At 43.5% G+C, this 20,941-nt stretch overlaps 2 protein-coding genes across 2 annotated transcripts in view; both read left to right on the top strand.

The window, feature by feature from the left end:
* The first annotated feature begins 133 nt into the window (after positions 1-133).
* On the top strand, positions 134-4,377 carry LOC119460847 (rab-like protein 3). Its single transcript, XM_037721945.2, has 6 exons — positions 134-366; positions 429-520; positions 620-737; positions 2,697-2,802; positions 3,101-3,245; positions 4,105-4,377. Exons 1-6 carry the CDS (start codon positions 300-302, stop codon positions 4,276-4,278), a joined length of 702 nt encoding a protein of 233 aa, XP_037577873.1. The 5' UTR covers positions 134-299; the 3' UTR covers positions 4,279-4,377.
* A 683-nt stretch (positions 4,378-5,060) lies between these two features.
* The window catches only part of LOC119460846 (exportin-4), a 79,822-nt gene continuing 63,941 nt past the window's right edge, over positions 5,061-20,941 (top strand). Inside the window, exons 1-7 of the mRNA XM_037721944.2 lie at positions 5,061-5,397; positions 8,816-8,921; positions 11,345-11,486; positions 12,871-13,012; positions 14,585-14,701; positions 17,566-17,731; positions 18,572-18,678. Coding sequence (XP_037577872.2) covers positions 5,248-5,397; positions 8,816-8,921; positions 11,345-11,486; positions 12,871-13,012; positions 14,585-14,701; positions 17,566-17,731; positions 18,572-18,678 — 930 coding nt within the window. The 5' untranslated portion in view covers positions 5,061-5,247. The remainder of the gene's footprint in view (positions 5,398-8,815; positions 8,922-11,344; positions 11,487-12,870; positions 13,013-14,584; positions 14,702-17,565; positions 17,732-18,571; positions 18,679-20,941) is intronic.

Raw genomic sequence — 20,941 nt, 5'->3', positions numbered from 1 at the left:
AAAAATAAGTTAAATTAAATCTTAATGTGAATAATAGGCTGCAAAGAATAAATTACGTATTTAATGTCTCTTCGTTTATGGTTTACATCCTCATACGGCCATCCTCCGTGTATGTGTATTCGGCTTGTTCAGTAGTCAACAGAGCATACGTCTGCTTAGTCAACCTTAGTTTGTGTAGTTTATGCGAGCGGTGGTTCGGATGCTTTACTGGTTGATTTCACATCATTCCACGAGTACATGGTACGCGTTTGCCTCTATATATCTATAGCGAGATCCCTTGAAGTACCTTACTCTACAAGATGAGAAAAAACGACAGTACCTTGGCGTCAATTGACAAAGTCAAAATACTCGTCGTTGGAGACTCGGGTAATACAGACGCCCATTTTTATTCCGACAAAATGCGACTGACAAAATGCAATTCCTCCCAGGCGTGGGGAAGTCTTCGGCAGTCCATCTGCTGTGCCACAACCGTCCTTTGGCGAATGCCTCCTGGACTATCGGCTGTAATGTTGAGGTGAAAGTAAGTTAACATTAAATTTGATCTTCAGTTCACATGCAGATAGTTTATTCCCTTACGGCGAATGTTTTATGTTAATTTTCGTGTTTATTTTTCCTTCAGTTGCACGAGTACCGCGAGGGCACCGCATCTCAAAAGACGTATTTCGTCGAACTGTGGGACATCGGCGGCTCCAGTAGTCACACTAGCGCCAGAGCGGTCTTTTACAACTCCTTTCACGGTGAGGCCACCGCCCGTGTTGGCAGGCTGGAGTAGTCGCGTTTGGTTGTCTTAAGAAAGTTTTAGAAGTGATTCTCTAACCGGCCTGCACTGGCTCACGCTCTGCTTGTCCATTTCGACGACTAACAGATTTGTTCGCAATATCAAAAAAGAGTATTTAAAGTGATAAGCATCATCACATAGTAACTGAGTATAGTATTAAATGCTATACCGGGTGAAAAGCATGCCAGCACAGTAATAGCCTCTCAGGAAAGTAAGCTGGGTTACTTTCTAGATACATTCCAAACGATGTTCTGCACTGATCACCTTCAAGATTTTTCAAAACTAAGGCAGTAGTACCCATCTCATGATTAAGGTCGACGTTAAGGCGATTAACATTAAAGCAATGTAGCGAAACTCCTAATTGCCAATCAGACACATGAAGTGGCACTCTCGCAGCCAACCTCAATGGAAAATGTCACCGCGACACAGTATATACCCTGTTGTAATCACTGCACCCCAGATGAAACTCCATAGCATTCTTACATTCTTAGCATCCTCACGGCAATTTCGTTGCAGTGGCTCTCCTTCAAGCAGCCGCGCTTGATGGAGGTGTCTTGTAGATGGAGTGCTTTCACTTTATTATATTTAAGGCTACAAATAACCCTTGTGTCACCTCAGCACATCCATTCAAGGGGATGGCCAAAGAATGGACACATACTAATATCGCATACACAGTGACAAAGTTATCTGTTCGGGCACATACCCACTGACTCAAGTTGGATACTAAGCCACACCGCAGCCAGGAGCAAGTTGTCTATTTGGCCACATGTATAGTGCACTAGAATAATTATTCTAGTACACTATAGCCACATACCTAGCAGCCTATGTTGTCCTTTTGGCAAGACAGCAGCCAGCACATACCTAGTGGTCTAAATACAAATACAGATTGGAAAAGTGGGTAAAGTTCCCAAAGAATGCCAATCACATTAAAAGTCTCTCTCCAAGAAACAAGTCATAGGAAACTGGTAATGATGTATGTGAGCCTAACAACTTGTTATACCCACCCAACATAAGAGGATAAATACAATTTTAATGTTTTATTTGCTTATAAGGTACTGGCCAGCTACGCTTTGGCAGCCATAGTAGGAATGGGTACATCAGATTAAAATAGGAGAAAACATACAACAGAAACATTTGTGCTGACAGCAAGGAACCAAAAAAAAGCAAGAAAATTCTTGAATGAAAGCCAAGAACATTCAAAACACCCACATGTCAAATGCTACTGGTAGGTGCAGGAAAAAAGAAGAGTGGCAATAGGAAATCTGCAATTAGCACGTGTACATGGTATGCATACACACATGAAAGGGCCATTCCACTGATGCCATAAGTATGAAGCACAGAGAGAAGAGCAGATGTGGCAAAATAGTGCCCCGGAATGTTGGGGGCAAAAAAAAAAAGTAACATGCTTCATTGAAGTTTTTGCGCAGACGCGACAGAAGGCATTCTGAGTTGAGCATCACAGATGAAATTATATGGCAGATGTGAATGCATCGACTGATGAAAGCTCAATGCCTTCACATGGATGTGCATTCCATTAAGCTATGGTTCTCTGTTATCTTGCTACTACCTATGAGTATAAAATATCAGAAGTACTGCTACTTGAAATTATCTGTAATGTGCCAGAGTAACCCCACGGAATATTAAAATATAGTAAATTGAGTAACGCATGCACTACATTCGAGTCTCAATTATATCAGCGTACAATCCCTAATCTCTTCTTTGTGTAAAGCAGTGTTTCAGTATATGGAACAAACTGTGATCAAAACTAAAACCATGACTCTATACAGCAGCTTTGGTGCTGCAAACTTAAATGGCAGTGTTCCACGAAATGGCGAAATGATACACAAAATGAGCACATTTACTGGTGTTAACTTATTCTCGGACATTTTATGCACCTGTGTTTTGTGCCTCCTTTTAGGTCTTATCCTTGTTCACGATTTAACCAACAAGAAGTCTCACGAAAACCTAAGAAAATGGCTTTCTGAAGTTCTTTGCAAGGACTGCCCATCCAAGAAGGCAAATGGGTATGCTGTGAACTTTTTGTGACTCCTTCTCTTGAATTTTTATTGCAGGAAGAAAACAAATAAACAACAAAAGAACAAGCAATATATATAATTTAGCCAGCATTAGCTGGTGGAATTGCTATCTGCAGTGATTGATACAAACTAATTGTGGGCAGAGAAATGATCGAAATGATTTGCGATTTAGTGTAGGTCATAATCACTCATTTAATCGAAAATTATTATATTTTAGGCAACCACTAAAATTTGCTCATCGTTCTCGCCAGTATTTGCAAGTTTCTTCACTGTCTTCACTTTGCAGAGTGCTTGAGTTTGATCAAGAGATGTTTGCCGACAGCCAAGTCCCTATCCTGGTTGTGGCAACTAAGGGTGACCTTGTCCCCCAGACAGCAGGACGTGCTCTGGCGACTGTAGCCGATGAATGTGGCACTGACCAGGTGCTTCTGGTGCGTCTTGGTATATTTTCTTTATCATACTGCAATTATAAGCGTTTTCATTGGAGTGCAGAGAATAGGTATGGTATGGTATGATATTACGGTCCCTAGGATCAGCACGTAGCGGGCCGCTCCCACGTCGGTACAGAAAGGCCGAGCCTCTCTGCTGCGTCGCGGGCCCGATGGGCTTGCTTAAAATTAAATGTCTCTTTTATCACTCAATCAAGTCCACTGAATGCCTTTACTGACTTTGGTGTAGGCTTGCAATTGAGCACCCTGTCCACACGCTTGTTTTGTAGCGCCACAGCATTTAGTTGGGCCTTTTGTGTCAGCGTGCCATTCATTTGAAAAGAAAAGTTGAGTTAGACTAATGCAAGCTAGCAGGGCAGGATCTTAGTGTCAAAATTTGTATGAGGATCGCTGCCTTTTCTATGATAAATTAAAATTCTGAAAAGAAAGAAAGAAACCTTCACATATAACTAGCAAAGATAACTGCATACAGCAATGTTAGAATATTTTTTATTCGGAACAGCTGTCAGCTCCTCGCAAAGCTCCAGAAAATTCAATCTTGTGTGCGTGTGTGAGTTTCAGTCATGGTCATGTTCACTGCTGCTCTCTTTTGATCGCGGAGCGGCTTCATGGTAGGACAAATTTATGCATACTACTGTGAAGTCGCACTTGAAGCCAAAATTTGTCTAACTTGCACATTATATTTAATTTTCAGTGTGTGTTACACATGTGAAAATGTGGTATATTTCATAAAAATCTTTGCAGTATTGATATTATATTAGCATGACCCAGCTTGGAAGGCAGGTGTGGCTTGTATGGTGTATGTATAAGTAACTTCCTTGCCGTTATTCTGCTATTCTAGGACAATCACAATCCGAAGACACTTTCCCCCGGGTCCAGTAATGCCCTCAAGGTAACTAGGTTCCTGGACAAAGTTGTGGAGCGACGCTTCCGTAGCGGAGTACCCTCTCCTCCGATGTCTGCCACACTTCCAGTGGTTGATCGTCGGCGAGCCAAGCTTTCACATTTGGACTGAATGGACTGACAAAAGACTACATGCTTAAAAGATGCTACCTGTGCTGGACACAACTGTTGTTTGCATCTGTGAATATAAAAACAGCAATTTCGTTCCCGTTGCACTGTGACCATGACTTGCATTATGACAGACTATGACTTACATCAATAAATACTCTTAGCATCTGAACAGTACGTCTCAGGAAGCAGTTGAATACTTATCTGACAGCTTTTGTAAAACTGTGCCTTTTTTCGCGATAACCTTGCGCTCCCACCAATCTGATGGAAAGCAATATGGCTACATAATTTTCATGTCATAACGACACTAGAGTGACATGTTCTAGTACACTCTAACGACACTGTGCAGACAGACATGTTTCCTAGGCGCTCGATGCGTCAAGAGGTGTAATTATCTTTGCCTTGTGAGATAGCTAGCAGTCAAAGTCTGGGACGAAGTTGCAGAGTGTAATAAATCGGGTGTCACAGCTTTCTAATGCAAAGCAGGTCGTCAAGTCGGCGTTCAACACGCAGCGAAGCAATTTGCGCATACCCGAATACCATAAAATGAGTCGACGCCAATTTATAAGCACCTGCGTTTGGTTTTCACCCAGTTCGCGCATGTGCTTCTTGGTGGGTTTATTCTCCTCGTGAGGCCAGCACGTGCCTCAAAGAATTTTGCACAAGCGCTCTTCGCATACGGTGAAAATGGCTGATTGCCCGTTAATTTGTTAAATTGAATATTTCGCTGATTCGACCATTTGGCCTATGGCTACTTCTATGACTATCTTCGTTTGCTTGTCAAGTTAAAAAAAATGCTAACGTTGAAACGGCTCATCTACTGAAAAACCGTACAAACCGATGTTATTTCATGGCGCCCTGCCCGTGTGGCATTTACTTTTGACAAGAGCCGACAGCGCTTCGGCGAGACACGGACTCTGGGACTCTGGCTAACACCAAATAGATTCCTTAAAAATTTTTAGTAGGAAACTCAATGCCATGCAGAATAGTATGGCTAGAGTGTACTCTATGGCTAATCATGCTTTATGGCCAACACCTCCTAGATTGTTGCTCTGGCCACACTGGATTCAACATGGCGGCGCACATCATGCAGGAGCTGGAAAGCTCCGCACAGATTCTCCTGGTATGTAAATTTTGACGTTTTCCCACTGCCTTCCGCTAACTAGGTTACGAATTTTACGTATGTTAGACGCCTTTCAGCTTGCGCGCCTTCTTGCATTTGGCCAGTGAATGTCGCTTTTAGGTCATTGTTTCAGGCCCCGATCCAAGCACTTGCCGCCTTGTTGTATAAACAAAAATTGAATGAGACAGCCTTTGATTCATACGTTCTCGTGCTTTTCGCTGTAATAGGTACTGAGTCTTAGTGCGATACAACTGGTTTGACTTATTCTAGCATCACTCGGGCTATGTTGTCACTTCAACGCTGTCGGCCTAGTTTCAATGGCACGGGTTAAGATTGACGGCACAGCCAACGCGTAAATTTTTCCTCCGCGCTTTTGTGGCCGGCTGCGGCTACTTCGTTATCCACCGTGTTGCTTACGAGATCTTTGTGTGACGCTGAAACTGAGCGCTGCCTGTGTCTGCAGGGAGGGCCCCAGATAGCTTCTCGCGGACAGGTCCTACCTATTTATACACAAGTCGCGTGCTTTGACGTCATCAAGATCAACAACCGTAAGATGTACGATTGACTATAGCCTGTTATATACACTAAGCGACATGCCACTATTAAGCGAGGGTTTTGATGGCACCTCGTCCGGCTGCAGAGAGCATATGCGAAGATGCAAGCACATCTGTGGATGACGTTTATAACTATTTCTAATCTTCCTGGCCTGTTACTCTGTGGTATGTAAATAAAGGTTGATCTGATCCACAGGGAAAATGTGAACGGCTAGAAAAAGCACCGAGACCAATGCACCATGTTGCACTTCTTGATGTGGTAATTGTTTAGCCCGCTGTTGTGCTTTACATTTTATAAGCTCACACACCGACTTATTCGGGTCTTTAAAAAAATTGAAAAAACATGGGATAATAAAGACAACGACAAAAACACAGTGCACAGGACATATGCTAAACTTCCAACTGAGAATGCTTTAGGACAGTAAATTGTTGAGCTAGTTGGTTCGGCATATCTTGCAGGGGTGAGCGCATAATGGGTACGGAAAGAGAGAAACAGGACGGAAAGATGCTCACTTGCAACAGAGTTTATCTTGAAAAAAAAAAAAACAAAAAAAAACACCCACCACGAGCACTCATGCACATGCACTGACATCGGAATTTTTAAATAGGAGATAACTGTTGCTCACACAAGAAATTGGTATAGCAGACACACGTTTCCGTCAATCATAACTCTGTTGGTGCTAGTGGGAGTATTGTCAGCATGCGCAAGAATGCTTATAAGTAAATTAAAACTTGCAAAACTAAATAGGTGGAAGGAGAGGAGCGCATTTCCAACTGCTGAGGTGTATTGGAAAAACGCTGCATTTAAAACCAAGGACGTCGCATCATTTGGTCATCTGCTTCATGTACACAAAAAGTACAGCATTTTTTTCAGCAAGCTTTAATTGTATGTTATGTCTGTAGTATGCACTGCATCTTTGTCCTTGCTTGACATTGTTCGCTATGTTTTTTGTTCTTCGTTATGAACCACCTCGCTCAAGAAAACATTTTTCTAAGCTATCTCGATTTTACTTTTAGTGATACAAGAAAAATAAAAATATGGTCATATCTGTCCCCATTTGCTGCTCGTCTATCATGTTTTGATGATTAATTATGCATATACACTTGCTGAATTTGTTCTAGAATAGAGTGCTGATGTAAAGTGTAGCTTTGTTTACATTGTTGCAGTGCATTTTCTTTTTGTGTGCCTCATAATCAGATCATGGGTCTGACACATAAAACTGCAGAATTTAATTTTTTATGTTGTTGTAGACTATTTAAATGTGGTGATGAGCATTGTGCTCAATGTTAGCATTTCTCATGCCATTGAAGAGAGAATTAAATTGGGTTTCTTTTAGAGGTGGTCATACATCAACCTTTTCGAATAGTCGAACATGGACGCATGTATTTACAGCATGACCATTAGTTTTAATGTAATTAACTACAATGCCTGTACTGACTTGTGAAAAAAAAAAAAAAAGCGACCTAACTATCCCCTTAGGGACAAAGGATCACTACTTGGTCATAAAGATGCATAAATGGCCTCTCAGCAACATAAGATTGTATCTTCGTAAACTTATTGTACCAACCCCCGGTATAGCATGGCTTCTAATTGGTTTCAAAATTATGGTGTTATCTTGCATCATTGTAATGTCATGTTAAGTGTCCTATTAGTATTTTCTTGCAGTATAGTATAAATGGCCTCTCAGCAACTTAAGATTGTATCTTCATAAACTTATTGTACGAACCCCCAGTATATAACATGGCTTCTAATTTGTTTCAAAGTTATGGTTGTTATCTTGCACCATTATAATGTCATATTAAGTGTCCTATTAGTATTTTCTTGCACTGTGCAGTATGCACACCTCTGAGCAAATTGCTTGAATAAAGTCGACAAGGGAACAGCGCGAAAAGATGAAGGACAAGAAGGGGGGGAACACACACCAGCGCTGACTGACGACTGAATTCTTAAGAAAGGAACACAAATATATACCCAAAGAAAACAAAGGTACATCACTGCGCATGACCAAGAAGAATGCAACACCAATATAGATTTGCCCAGAATTATTGCGGTTAAGATTGTTAGTTCTGCCTCAGTCAAGGCCAAAGACGGAGTGCTGATGCAAGACGCGCCATTCCTTGCGATAGCAGCTACTTCGAAGATTTCACTGTGCACAAGCATCACTGTAGCGTTTGCGGATCATGCACCGTGAGAAGTCAAGCCCCGGAGTACGGCACACATCACATTCACTGTAGTGTAAGGTCAAGTTGCTGCCTTTCTTAATAAAGAATACAGTTGTCAGTCAGCGCTGGTGTGTGTTCCTCTTCTTGTCCTTCATCTTTTCGCGCTGTTCACCTGTCGAATATGTAGTGATTAGCCCAAGCCTCCAAGGTGTTGCTTGAATAAAGAAACGTCTTTAATCCTGTGTCTAGTGATGCTTTTCTGGTTGCACTGTTCTGGCAGTTCGCTGATTGAATGAGCGATTTACCCGATCAACTTTGCTGGGCTGTGCTGCATAAGTTTATCAGTCAACACAGACGTGCCCTAATCTGCTAGACGCATTCTGCATTCGTGAAAATAGTATAATGTTGCATGATCATCACAAATGAAGGGTACATGACACAAGCCAGTGTCCTTCCTTTATAATGTTTGTAGCGTCTCTTTCGTCCCTGATTATCTTGTGAAGTTACCCTGAACGCTCTGTCCTAACCTTTGGCTGATAACGGTTATGAATAATGGTAATCAAACATCTGCTCTTTCTTTTCTTTTTACCATCCTTACACCTCCTAGCTAATGCTCCTCCGAGTTGTAAAATGTAACATGGTAATGTAGGATAATGTTTTCACCAATGTGCGGCTTTCCCTATTGTGTGTTCTCACTTTAGGCTCCGCCTGATCGAGTGACAGCGGAGCAACGACATGCGGCCGAGAGGACATTTCTTGACTTTCAGAACACTCGAGCTCCATTTGAGCTGTGCAAATGCATTTTGGGTGAGTCCTGCCCACTTTGTGCATGGGGCACTGAAAAATTTTGTATTGATTCTCACATGTTGGCAAGCTCACTGACCTTCTTTACTGGGGCTTTGTCTATTTGCTACACACAGCAGAATTACCCGCCGGGGTGACTCAGTCAGCTAAGGCGTTGCGCTGCTGAGCACAAGATCGTGGGATCGAATCCCGGCTGCTGCGGCCGAATTTTGATGGAGGCGAAATACAAAAACGCCCGTGTGCTTGCGTTGTAGTGCACGTTAAAAAACCCCAGGTGGTCAAAATTAATCCGGAGCCCTCCACTATGGCGTGCCTCATAATCAGAACTGGTTTTGGCACGTAAAACCCCAGAAGAAGAAGAAGAACACAGCAGAATTAATCAAGCCACCTTTGCTTGCTGTTGCTCTTGCAAGTGCTGCTGTTGCAACTGGGTCAGACTTAGCGTAATGGAAAAAGAGGAAGCGCTATTTATAAACAGATGTATTAATGAGTTAGCTGGCTCAGGACACTTTAGTAACTTATTGCTGAAAAAGAAAAAAAAAAAAACATGAGATAAAACATCCTTTTTTTTTTCTTTTGTCTTCGCGCTATTTGCAATATTTGCAACAGGGTGCTAAGTTGCCTTAGCACCCTGTTGACTAGCTCAGCATACGCATCTTAATGGTAATATTGCTCTGTGCAGTTTTTTCAGATCCCTTGGCCATGCTCTAATTATTAATAATAATCAACTGTTTGAGGCCAATGATCGCGGTGGGTAGTTGGTGTGTGTTACTGGAACAATTTGGAGAGGTGCAGATTGTAAAAATGTTGAGGTAGCACTGCATTTTGTTTATTATTGGCAATGCTAAAGCATTCTGGTCTTCTGAGCACGGTGAAGCAGCATACTTTGGAGTTTACAGTAAAGCTTACCACTTGTTACTTTCAGTGGACATCTGTAGGTACTTCATCATGTTCATAGTGAGATAGTACATACAATATTTTTCTCAGGGCAGATTATTTATTAGAGTCCTTATATTTATTAGGCTTTTTTAAGATAACGACCATAAAGAAGCCATTAGCATGATTTGGGCTTAAATATTGTGCTCTGTTGCATGTCAGTTTATAATTTAGTGTATATAAGATAGTGGTGCACAGCTTTCAGTCGAATGTGTTGCAGGACTGTTTGCTGCATTTTAACAGCGAAGCTGTTTAAGCCAGCCGTAATTTGTGGTTCGTATCAAGAAACTATCAAGAAATAAAAGAAAATAAACTTTCATGTCGAGGCGGGATTCGATCCCGTGTACCCACAGTCCCAAGGCGAGGGTCGTAACCACTAGGCTATACATCCACGCTTGCAGAACATGCATTTATGCGAACCATAGGATTGTGTTCGAGCGTCGTCATCTTTGTCCATAGCTGGCGCGTTCGCAAGCTTCTACTCTGCGAGGTGAAGAAGAGGTTTTGCGTGCTATGCTCAAAGAGAGATAAAGAGAGAGAGAGAGACGCATTCACTGGAGCGGGTCGGCTGGAACGGGTTGTCGGCATTGCAACGCGGTGTCGGTGTTGCAAGCTGCGCTATGCAATGCGCAGTGACGGCCGTAAATCCGAGACGCGTGAAAAGAAATTATCATCATCATGAGTAATAAGATGAAAAGTTCGCGCGCACTTCCGGAAAATGCTGGGCTACGATCGCCCAGCTTTGCTGTTTCAAATGTTGCACGGCCGAGTGCAAGGTTAAGCCTTTTTGCTTTAGGGTCTCTAACGTAATAAGTTATTAGTGTACACATTCCATTTTATTATGTTGACAGTCTTCGGCTTGGATAAGTTCTAGCCTGACATATGCATATTACAGTTTACCGAATACCAAATATGTAGGTGGGAGTAATGCATTTATGCCACTCATAAAGCTGATTAATGTTAGTGGTAGTTTTTGCATTACTGCATGCTGCAGGTATGATGGCTGTTTTTCACTGTCCTCCTTCATTCTTAAACCTAATGCTGCACTCTGCTCGTCATAAAACCAATTTTTTAAGTTGATGTACAGTATCCATAACTCTTTGAATTTTAAGTCACGAATACTTATCTTTTGCTAAGCAATCTTTGACCCACAGTTATTGTGAACTTGCCTGAAACCGTTCCACGCTTATATTAACACATTGAAATACTTTTCCCCATGTTGACTTTTGGAAATCTTTACCTGGCTATATATGTTCCCTTCCATTACATGAATTTTTCACCATACCTAATGGCAGTGTAGTTTCATAGCTTTTTCTCTATTATTTGCATAATTTCCGATTTTGTTGGTTGAAACATGTCTAAAGTTTGTGGAAGTGTACTTTTGTAGCCTTATGCTTTGTGCCCACTCATGCAATAGCCATTTCTGTGCTGCGGTATATTGGGTTGGGTTACTGGCTGACATTTTCTGTCTTGTTTCCCTGCTCCCACAGAAACTAGTGCTGTGGGTTATGTGCAATTCCAAGCAGCATCCTTGCTCAAGCAGGGGCTCATCCGCGAGTGGAAGTTCATGGAGGCGGGCCAGTGGCCGGCGCTATGGCAACACCTGCTGCAGCTGCTCGCATGCAGGCCAAAGTGCGTGATGTCTTAACTTATTGATTTGCGTGGTCTTAGCAGCATGTTTACGTTAAGGTAATGAAAGGGGCTAGTTGACAGCCTTTGTTTTACTGCTTGTGCCAAGTTCAGCCACCGTCACACTTAACTCGAACCTCGAACAAAGAAGACGCAATATCCCACTAACTTTAGCCAAGCTCTTCAACAACAAAAAAAAAGAAGACAGAAAAAACACGGTGCAAGACACGGTTTTAAGACCTGTGGTTTTCGGTCTTCAGAGGTCTGATGACCAAACACCGTAGAAGACTATAATTGTACCTTGCACAGTTTTTTTTAATTCTTTTTTTTCTATTGCACAGCTTGGCTAAAGTTGGTCCGGGACATGCTGTATAGCGGATTAACTTTAACATGGCCTGTAAGGGGCAGTCACCAAATGCTATGGACGAAAGATGTGTAAAATAGTGCATTCAAGGCACTCTGATCACAAATCTCCAGCACTGCCTGCATGAGAAGCAAAAAGGCACTTAAGGCACTTTTGCGTTACGTATGATGGTTACTGTATTTGAAAGAGACAAACACTTGGATGTGTAACTAGAGCTTCTGTCCAGTACTTGAGCATGTTCCAAACCATATAAATAAGCAGGGAACAATATCTTATTTAGTACAGCTTACTTCATTTAATTAAACCTCAGAAGAAGAGCAGATAGGTAAGTTCGATTGATAGGATACTATCGGGGGTCTGTGTTCAAGGACCATCCTGTGAGGTGAAGTTTAGTGGCTTGTACGCAGCTACACTACTGTCGTTGTTTTCCATGTTGACGTTGTAGCATGACGCGAAACTACCCACCCTAAAACATTTTGTGAGTCTTGCCGTTTTCGTGGCATTTTCATGTTCATTTGAGCACGTTGAGCTCTTCTGGCATGTCCAGCAGTGGCTTGTAAGCTGACTACTAGCAATCCACACCATAGTCGATGACAGCCTAAAAATGCAGTGGTAGATACACTGCTGCCCTATGCAGAGATAATTTGCATTGATGTGTCCGCCAATTATTTTTGCGATGTCACAGTGGAGCAAGGTGGCACAGAGGCCAGTTGCAGTGCTGTTTTGTGGGTGGAGCTTATACTGGATTCTAAAGTTGTCACCGAGTATAGCTTGAACCATCGAATAATCGATATAGCAATAAGTTCTCAATAAAGGAGGCCATGCAACTGTCTCAAGAGGACATGTCGCACCTTTTTTTTTATAAAGATGAGCCTTCATATTGAAATACCAGCACTTGACCTTCAGTTCAATTAAATTCAAGTCTCTGATTTTCTAAAGCCGTTTGGCCTGCTGTTTGTTAGATTATTAACGCTTGTCTTATCTTTATTCCTCTGAAGTATTTTCTGCCGTGTTTCTGTGCAGCATGGAGAACTACGTGCGTGAGGAACTGGCATTGGTGCTGGCCCTCGGCTCTAAGCGAGCCAGTGTAGATGATGGTGCTGATGCCCTGAACGAGATTCTACAGCAGTCGACACAAATGGTGGCTTCCGGAGACCAACATCTGGTCAGGGCTCCTTTCCCTCTTGCATTTCCTGACTGCTTTTATGACGATGACAATTTACAGTAGAATCTCAGTGATACGATCTTGCCTGATACAAATTTTTCAAGAGTCCCGGCCCAAGCTTACAGCGTGGTAAATTTTGAATGTTACAAGTTACAAACTGCTTTTCGCGCCGTGGTGGATGATACAAACAATTGAGCTGCCGCACGGTCTCTGGTGGAATGGCGAGGAGGCCCCGACGCGCGAAATACTGGCTGTAAGCGACCGCGCCGATGTGCTGGTCGCGATCCTGTTGCCAGGACGACCTATGTAACTTGTAAACATGATGAAATGGAGGTCCTGTTTGTGGCAACTAATAGTGACATGTAAACAAACAATGTTTTCTATTTACATTTGTAACCTACTATTCAGTGATATGAATCGACTTGAAGAGCGATTTTGTCCCTGCACTGCATTGGGTCTTAGGGGGCCATCCTTCATAAAAAAAATTGTGTAAACAGGCTAGAGAAAGTCCGTAGACTGTGAATCGACAAAAAGAAAGAGGCAGCTCATTGACATTTTTCTATAGACTCGGAATAGACAAAAGGAAAAAGAAACCTTACTGATGTTTGTCTTTAGACACTTGAGAGATTTTGTGTAGACAAAATAAGAAACCTGGTTTGACTATAACAAGCCTAAAGATTGTCAATATCTATTTTTGTAATGAATATAGCAACTTAGCATTGGTGTAGTGTTTTGTAGACATTGTCACCGCGTGATTTATGCACTGTGCTTGTTTGTGTTTTGCAATGCCCAAACCTTGTGAGTCCTTTGTACATGCTGATGTGGTCAGTACCCTAGAGCTTCCTACAAAAATTGCTAGAGTGATATCTGGCACTAGTGGTCTATGGGAGCTTCAAGTATGGCGACTCACCCCCCCCCCCCCCCCCCAAATACATTCTGGGGTTTTATGTGCCAAAACAACAATCTGATTATGAGGCACGCCATAGTGGGGGACTCCAGATTAAATTTGACCACCTGAGTTTCTCTAATGTTCACGAAATGCATGGTACAGGGGCGTTGCTGCATTTCGCCCCCATCAAAATGCCGCCAGGATTTCATCCCACAAGGCGACTCAGCCGTCGTGGAAATCATGGGTAGTACGTAAATTTGCATGAACTTCCATTTTTTTTTTGTTTTCAAACAGCTCTGTGACTGCAAATTGAGCACATTCAACAAAATACTGCATTATAAATGCAACAATTTTCCATTACTATGCATGTGTGCGTAAACTTAATGCCTTCGTGCATCTAATAACCTCTGATTCCCATTAATAACCTATGATATCCCATTTCAGAAGATGAAGCATAATAAACACTGCTAAAAGAAAGTCTGAATCCACATGCATGAAAATTATACAAATCGACGTACTAACCACCATTCTCGTGGCAGCTGAATGGTCACAGTGCCAAAGTTTCCGCTAGTAATTTTTAGTATGAAGCTCTGTGGTCAATACAAACAAAAATACAGCACTATTTCTGTGTACCGTTAACACAAGAGCACACTAACTTTTTATATATTCATTTTCTCTTCCAGCAATCTATTGGCTGTTCCCTACTAAGTGCTCTTTTGGTTGAATTCTCGAGTTCAACACGAGCAACAGATGTTGGCCTCACGTGGGAGGTTCACCTCAGAGCCAAGAAGTCATTTGAAGTGAGTATGAAGCTAGTTAGTTGTGTCTGTGTGTGTATACAGTCCATGCCTGTCGCAACGAATTTGCATACAACATACTTTCGGACATAACAGACCATTCCATTGCTTAGTTTGGTCTGCCTATGCTATGCTTGCAACAAGTTGCACAAGCCAGCATCCGGCAAGCAGCGGACAACAAGGCAACCTACGTGCCGCTAGTGTGTGCATTTACTGTGTAAATCTATTTTTGTTTATATACTTTTGAATTTTTCATTGTTTTTGCAGTCCCCTCCGAGTTCCAGTTATCAAACCCTTGACTGGTGTGTGTCGCAAATTTCCACCATTTCACAACATACTGTCGCCCCAATTTTGCACAGAGCTGACTTCGGATACAGTAGGACCCCGTTGATATGTTCCTTGCTGCTGAGTTTTCCCGGCTGCTAAGTCGCATTTTTGCGGTCCCGACCTAAATACCATTGACTTCCATGTATTATCATCAGCCTATATTCATGTCCACTGCAGGACGAAGGCCCCTCCCTGCGATCTCCAATTACCTCCGTCTTGCGCTAGCTGATTCCAACTTGCGCCTGTAAATTTCTTAACTTCATCACCCCACCCAGTTTTCTGCCGTCCTCGACTGCGCTTCCCTTCTCTTGGTATCCATTCTGTAACTATTAATGGTTCACCGGTTATCCATCCTACACATTACATGGCATGCCCAGCTCCAGTTTTTCCTCTTAATGTCAACTACAATATCGGCTATCCCTGTTTGCTCTCTGATCCACACCGCTCTCTTCCTGTCTCTTAACGTTAGACCTAACATTTTTCGTTCCATCGCTCTTTCTGTGGTCCTTGTTCTCGAGATTTTTTGTTAACCTCCAAGTTTCTGCCCCATATGTTAGCACCGGTAGAATGCAATGATTGTACTTTTCTTTTCAACGACAGCGGTAAGCTCCCAGTCAGGATTTGGCAATGCCTGCCGTATGCACTCCAACCCAATTTCGTTCTTCTGTAACTTTTCTTCTCATGATCCTTAATACATCTCTCCGCATTTAAAGCCTGCGGTCCCCTGTGAGTAATTGACCTAGATAAACATACTCCTTTACAGACTCTAGATGCTGATTGGCGATCCTAAATTCATTTTCCCTTGCCAGGCTACTGAAGATTATCTTTGTCTTCTGCATACTAATCTTCAACCCCACTCTTACACTTTCTCGGTTAGGGTTCTCAATCATTTGTTGTAATTCGTCCCCATTGTTGCTGAATAGGACAATGTCATTCGCTGTTGATCCTCACTCCTAAGCCTTCCCAGTCTTGCAGTGAATAGCATTGGAGAGATTGTGTCTCCTTGCCTGACCCCTTTCTTGATAGGTAACTTTCTACTTTTCCTGTGGAGAACCAAGGTAGCTGTGGAATCCTTGTAGATGTTTGCCAAGATATTCACGTATGCCTCCTGTACTCCTTGATTATGCAATGCCTCTATGACTGCTGGTATCTCTACTGCAAATGCCTTTTTGTAATCTATAAAAGCCAGATAGAGAGCTTCCATGTATTATGTTCCCCTCAATACGTTGCCAGTCTGTAATGTTCCTGCATCTTGTGCTGCGTTTGAATGTGGCGGTCACATAAATTTAGCACCAGCTAAATTTATGTAAGTGACGGAAGCGACGAAGTTTCCAGTAAGCGACGGAAGTTTGCAGTAAGGGACGACAATTTTTAGTAAGTGACCAAAGTTGCACAGACGTGCACAGTTACATATGTGCACAGAGCAGTTGGCGAAGCACCCGAAGTGAAGTGTGCATCAGGTAAAGCCTACCGGGAACCACGCACACTGGGCCAGGTCCACCGAGTGCAGTGTTACAATTATTTTGGAGCCGGCAAGGGTCTTATATGCATAGCATAATCGCTGGTTCTCCTAAGTCAGCTTTGCCGCAATGGAGCCATGTTATGCGGTAAAACATAAGGAAAATATTGTGGTCAAGAGAGTTGAAAGGGTCTACTGTCGCGAAACATTGTACATGTTCCTTAATTATACACGTGTTCAAGCACCGTCCTCGGTCACAGTACGAGCTCCGAGACGTCTAATAACTGTACTGGCAGCCATTCAGAGCTGTTTCTGACATAGCTGTGCCGCCGATCGGTGGCCTTCCTCACAGTTACGTTTTCCTGCCTGTTACATTTATTTTTCATGGTCCCTTGAGAAACGTATCAATGGGGTTCTACAGTATAGTGGATCTTTCTTGTTGGATTATTACGGTCCATTGTAATGACCGTCTACTGTATACCCACCATTCCGGGTCTGAGCTACTTTGTGAAGAGGGACTTTTCCCTGGAAGGTGGAGCATGACCTGTTTAACTGTTGGCTAATCTTTTATGTAAAGGAGCCTAGGATAGCTTTCTTGAGAGGCCAAGCATAACATGTCAGCCATTTGTTTCATTAAAGAGTAGAAAAAAATCTTGTGGGCATATTGGAGTGAAAGCTGCAAGCTCATACACTAGAAATAGGCATAAGAGGGGGGGGGGGGGGGCTAATTTTAGCTTTGATGAACATCTGTCTGCATCACATTCTTTGCTCTTGCTTTCGCCATTTTTTATATCACTGCTGTGCCTATGCCTGTCACTGATTTCACAGAACCAACGCAAAGCCTCTAGTTCTTACTCTCAGTACTAATAAGCCGAGATGACTATTGGTGTGCACGGCACCCAATAAAACATTAGCGTGATTTGTCTTATGCTTTGTTATCTATTGTACATACATAAGCTATGCTGCTCCCTTGCCAGACAAATCTTCATTTAACTCTTTACGGCTTTTTTGGCCTCCTAATATTTTGAAGATTGCTGCTTTAATAGAAGGAAGATGACATGTTTTATATCTTCGGACCCAGGCCAACCATCTGCGGAAGGTGTTCCAGTTCTGCCAACAGGGCCTCCGAGAAGCAGCCAATCGTCTGGGCACAGGTCCAGTGCGACCTGAGGACCGCAACCTGCTACGCCGCCTGCTCCTGCTTTCGGAACAGCTGCTCTCCTGGAACTTTCAGTTCTCGATGCTGTGTATCCACTGATGGATTGGCTCTGACCTTGCATTACTCGTGACACGTTGGAAGGACAGCTGTGTCTGCTCCGTGGCTATCCTTTAACGCTTTCAATCACAGTGTCTGGTGTGTGCACACGGGGATGCAACATTACTTTGCATGTTCCAACTAGTGGCAACAAGAAAGTGCACACATTGCACTGATTGTGTCACCCTATGCTAAAGGAAAACAATGGTATAAGTCACTTTTGAATATGGAAAGTAATTCCAAACGATCTTGTTTTAATAGAGGGCACTACCACATAGGAAGTTGGGTGCCTTGCTCTCACTAGCGCACCCAGGATTTCTGCCAGGGAGGTGGGGGGGGGGGGGTAAATTTTTGTGTGTGTGGGGGGGAAGCAATAACTTTGCATAATATGCAATTTCCTTGCTTTAGCCAGAGGAATCCAACAGCAAATAAAATGCCTGATAATTTAATAGTGACACTAAGGATGATGACGATGTTTATTTTTTCAGCGTTTTACTCAAAGTAATTTAAGAGTGAATGAATAAATACGAGACAGTGATAGAGTGTTTTTGTTAATCAGGAAAATGCGACGTCAAGCCACCTCCTGAATTGTAATGACAATGCAAACAGAGTGCTGAAGGTACACGTTGGACTGGTGGGGCTGGACGCGTGGGGGGGGGGGGGGTAAATTGGCCTCAGTGGGGGGTTACAACACCCGACCCCCCCCCCCCCCCCCCGTTGCTTGCGCCACTGTTTGCTCTGAATCCATGCTGCTTACGAGTATTGCACCGGTTGATTGACTGTGCTCATGAAAAAGCCAGCCTTGTCTTTCCCTTGACTGAATGACATTCAGTACCTCGCAAGCTTGTGGGTCTTTTTGAAGCACAGCAGACTCCAACACTGCGGCCTGGCCTTGAATGGAAAGGGGCATTTGATGAAACTCCACAGCTGTTACTACAGGTGGGTTGTGCCTGTGCATGGCAGAATTCATTTGCTACATTTTACTTGAAAAGCCTGCCTGTGTTCAGCACATGAGCGGGAAGGGGGGGGGGGGGATTGATAAGTACAGTGGAATCTCATTGATACGATTCTGCAAAATACGTTTTTTGGGATAATACATTTGTGTTTCTTTTCCCGAAAATGCGATTTGATTGGATAATAATTGGACGATATGATTTTCGGATGATACGCTTTATTTCCCGGTTCCTATGAAGATTGTACAGTGTAGACCGCTTATAACGCAAGTCGCCGGAGTCGCAAATATCTGCACTATAAGCGGTACCGCACTATAACCAAAACAACGATTTTCAAGTCCTGCACGTATGCAGAACATGTAGACCAAGCATGTAGACACGCTTTGTACTATCGCGCGCACATCGCGATTACATTTTCGCCATTGAGCTGGCGAAAACATAATCGCGATGTAGCCGGTGCTCTTCAAGCTCGACAGCTTTGCACCGAGTCAAAACGAAACAACTGTTTGCCACAACCGCTGCGGAAAAAACCGTGACCGCTATCGAGGTGATTATGAACGGCGACAAATTCGCGGTGCTGAAGGCACGCGCCCGACGCACGCACCGAGTCTGAACGAATTAACTTCCACTCGCTGCAACAACTGCAGTCGAAACCGCGGTTGCTATCTATGTGATCATCGATGGCGACTACGCAGTTTTTTAGGCACGCGGCCGACGCGCGTACCATGTAAAAACGAAACTACTGTTCGCCGCAACCGCTGCGGAGAAAACCGCGGCCGCTATCGACGCGATCGTGGATGACGACTACGCAGTTACGAAAGCACGCGGCGGTTAACGCAAGAATACAGGCTTTAAAGACACAAATAGGCTTGAAGCGTCCCGGCATTGCTGTCATTCACATACAATTTTAACTGATGCCTGTGGCGATGCGGACTCCGCCGCTTCGTTTCGGTTGGACGCTAGCGCCGTTCTTGCTCTTTTGCGTCGCACATTTGCTGCGCTCCTCGCTCACCGAGCTCTGAAAGTAGTCCGAATTAACCCATGTGCGGCCAAATAAGTCCGAATTAACCGATTTTCCGAATTAACGAGGTTGTACTGTAGCTCCAAACTAAATTTGCGGAACACTGCTTAAATTGACAGCGTCGCTCGCGCTTCACGACACGCATCGCGACGGGTGCACAGAAACTGAAGCCGTGTTCAGTGCAAAACGCACCGCTGATAAACAGCCGAGCAAAAGGTTTCTCCATCGCCTAGACAACCTACGCACGCATTTGTTTCCGGTCGTTTGCTCCGCGTCTCATGCTCCTCCTCCGCATCGTCCTCGTTGATCTCCTCTCCCGTCGGTGGGTGCACCTTGTTGAGAAGCGTGCTCGCTGCCACCCTTGTCGGTGAGATTTTCCCGCAGAAGCCGCATTATAACCAGTATTTCGTCTCACGCGGCTGCACTGTAAGTGGTATGCGTATACATGGAGTTCTATGGGAAAATTAACGGGAGTCTGAAAAGACCGTACTATATCCGGTCCTGCACTATAAGCGTTTACGTTATAAGTGGTCTATACTGTATCAACGAGATTCCACTGTACTTTAGCTGTCATTCTTGTCACTTATTAGGAAAACAACACTCCTCTGGTATGCACTTTGTACACCTTTGCGGCGCATTGTCTCCTTTTTTTGTCCAACACTTGGAGTAGCATGCCAGGTTATCAGCCAGGCAAACTTCTCCAGATTTTCATTAAAGATACCTGTCTGGTATGCACCACAGCAATATTGCGTGGAGATAGGGCAATGTGGGCTCCGCTGGCACGGCTGACAAAGCGCAAGCTTAGAAAGGGGAATGCAGCCTTTACGCAGGAATACATAGTATGTGGGCACATGTGATGAATTCTGTATTTCTCACACTGGAGCCAGAATGCAAAAATTCTCTGCAATAAGCTACGCATTAGTGGGTGACAACAAGGTTTTATTTTTCAATTAGCCTATTATTTACATTAGCAGAGCAGTAGCAGTTAATCTGCGAGTGGACTCCAGCTGGCACAGCTCTCTTTCAGAGGTGAAGTCGGGGCAAGTGTTGGCTTCACCTCTCTCTCTCAGGGATTTTGTTTTGTCGAGCGAAAGCACGGAGGGCAGTGCACTGTGGTTTTGGGGGTGGAGCTTGTGCTGAATTCTTAGGCTGTCATCGAGTATAGGTAGTGGAGACCTGCTTAAAGTTGTTCACCAGTGCATCCCTGACAGCTTATGCATAGCTTTAT

This window comes from Dermacentor silvarum, chromosome 8 (assembly GCF_013339745.2).
Source record: "Dermacentor silvarum isolate Dsil-2018 chromosome 8, BIME_Dsil_1.4, whole genome shotgun sequence".
NCBI lineage: Eukaryota > Metazoa > Arthropoda > Arachnida > Ixodida > Ixodidae > Dermacentor > Dermacentor silvarum.
Note: the sequence above shows the minus strand (reverse complement) of the source record. Positions and strands in the feature narration are given on the sequence as shown.

What these genes read in the sequence shown, in the direction of transcription:
- LOC119460847 (XM_037721945.2), top strand. Translation starts at nt 300, where the DNA reads ATGAGAAAAAACGACAGTACCTTGGCGTCAATTGACAAAGTCAAAATA. An exon ending in GCTGTAATGTTGAGGTGAAA is followed by an intron (nt 521 to 619) that starts GTAAGTTAACAT and finishes TTTTTCCTTCAG; the next exon opens with TTGCACGAGTACCGCGAGGG. An exon ending in CTTTTACAACTCCTTTCACG is followed by an intron (nt 738 to 2,696) that starts GTGAGGCCACCG and finishes GCCTCCTTTTAG; the next exon opens with GTCTTATCCTTGTTCACGAT.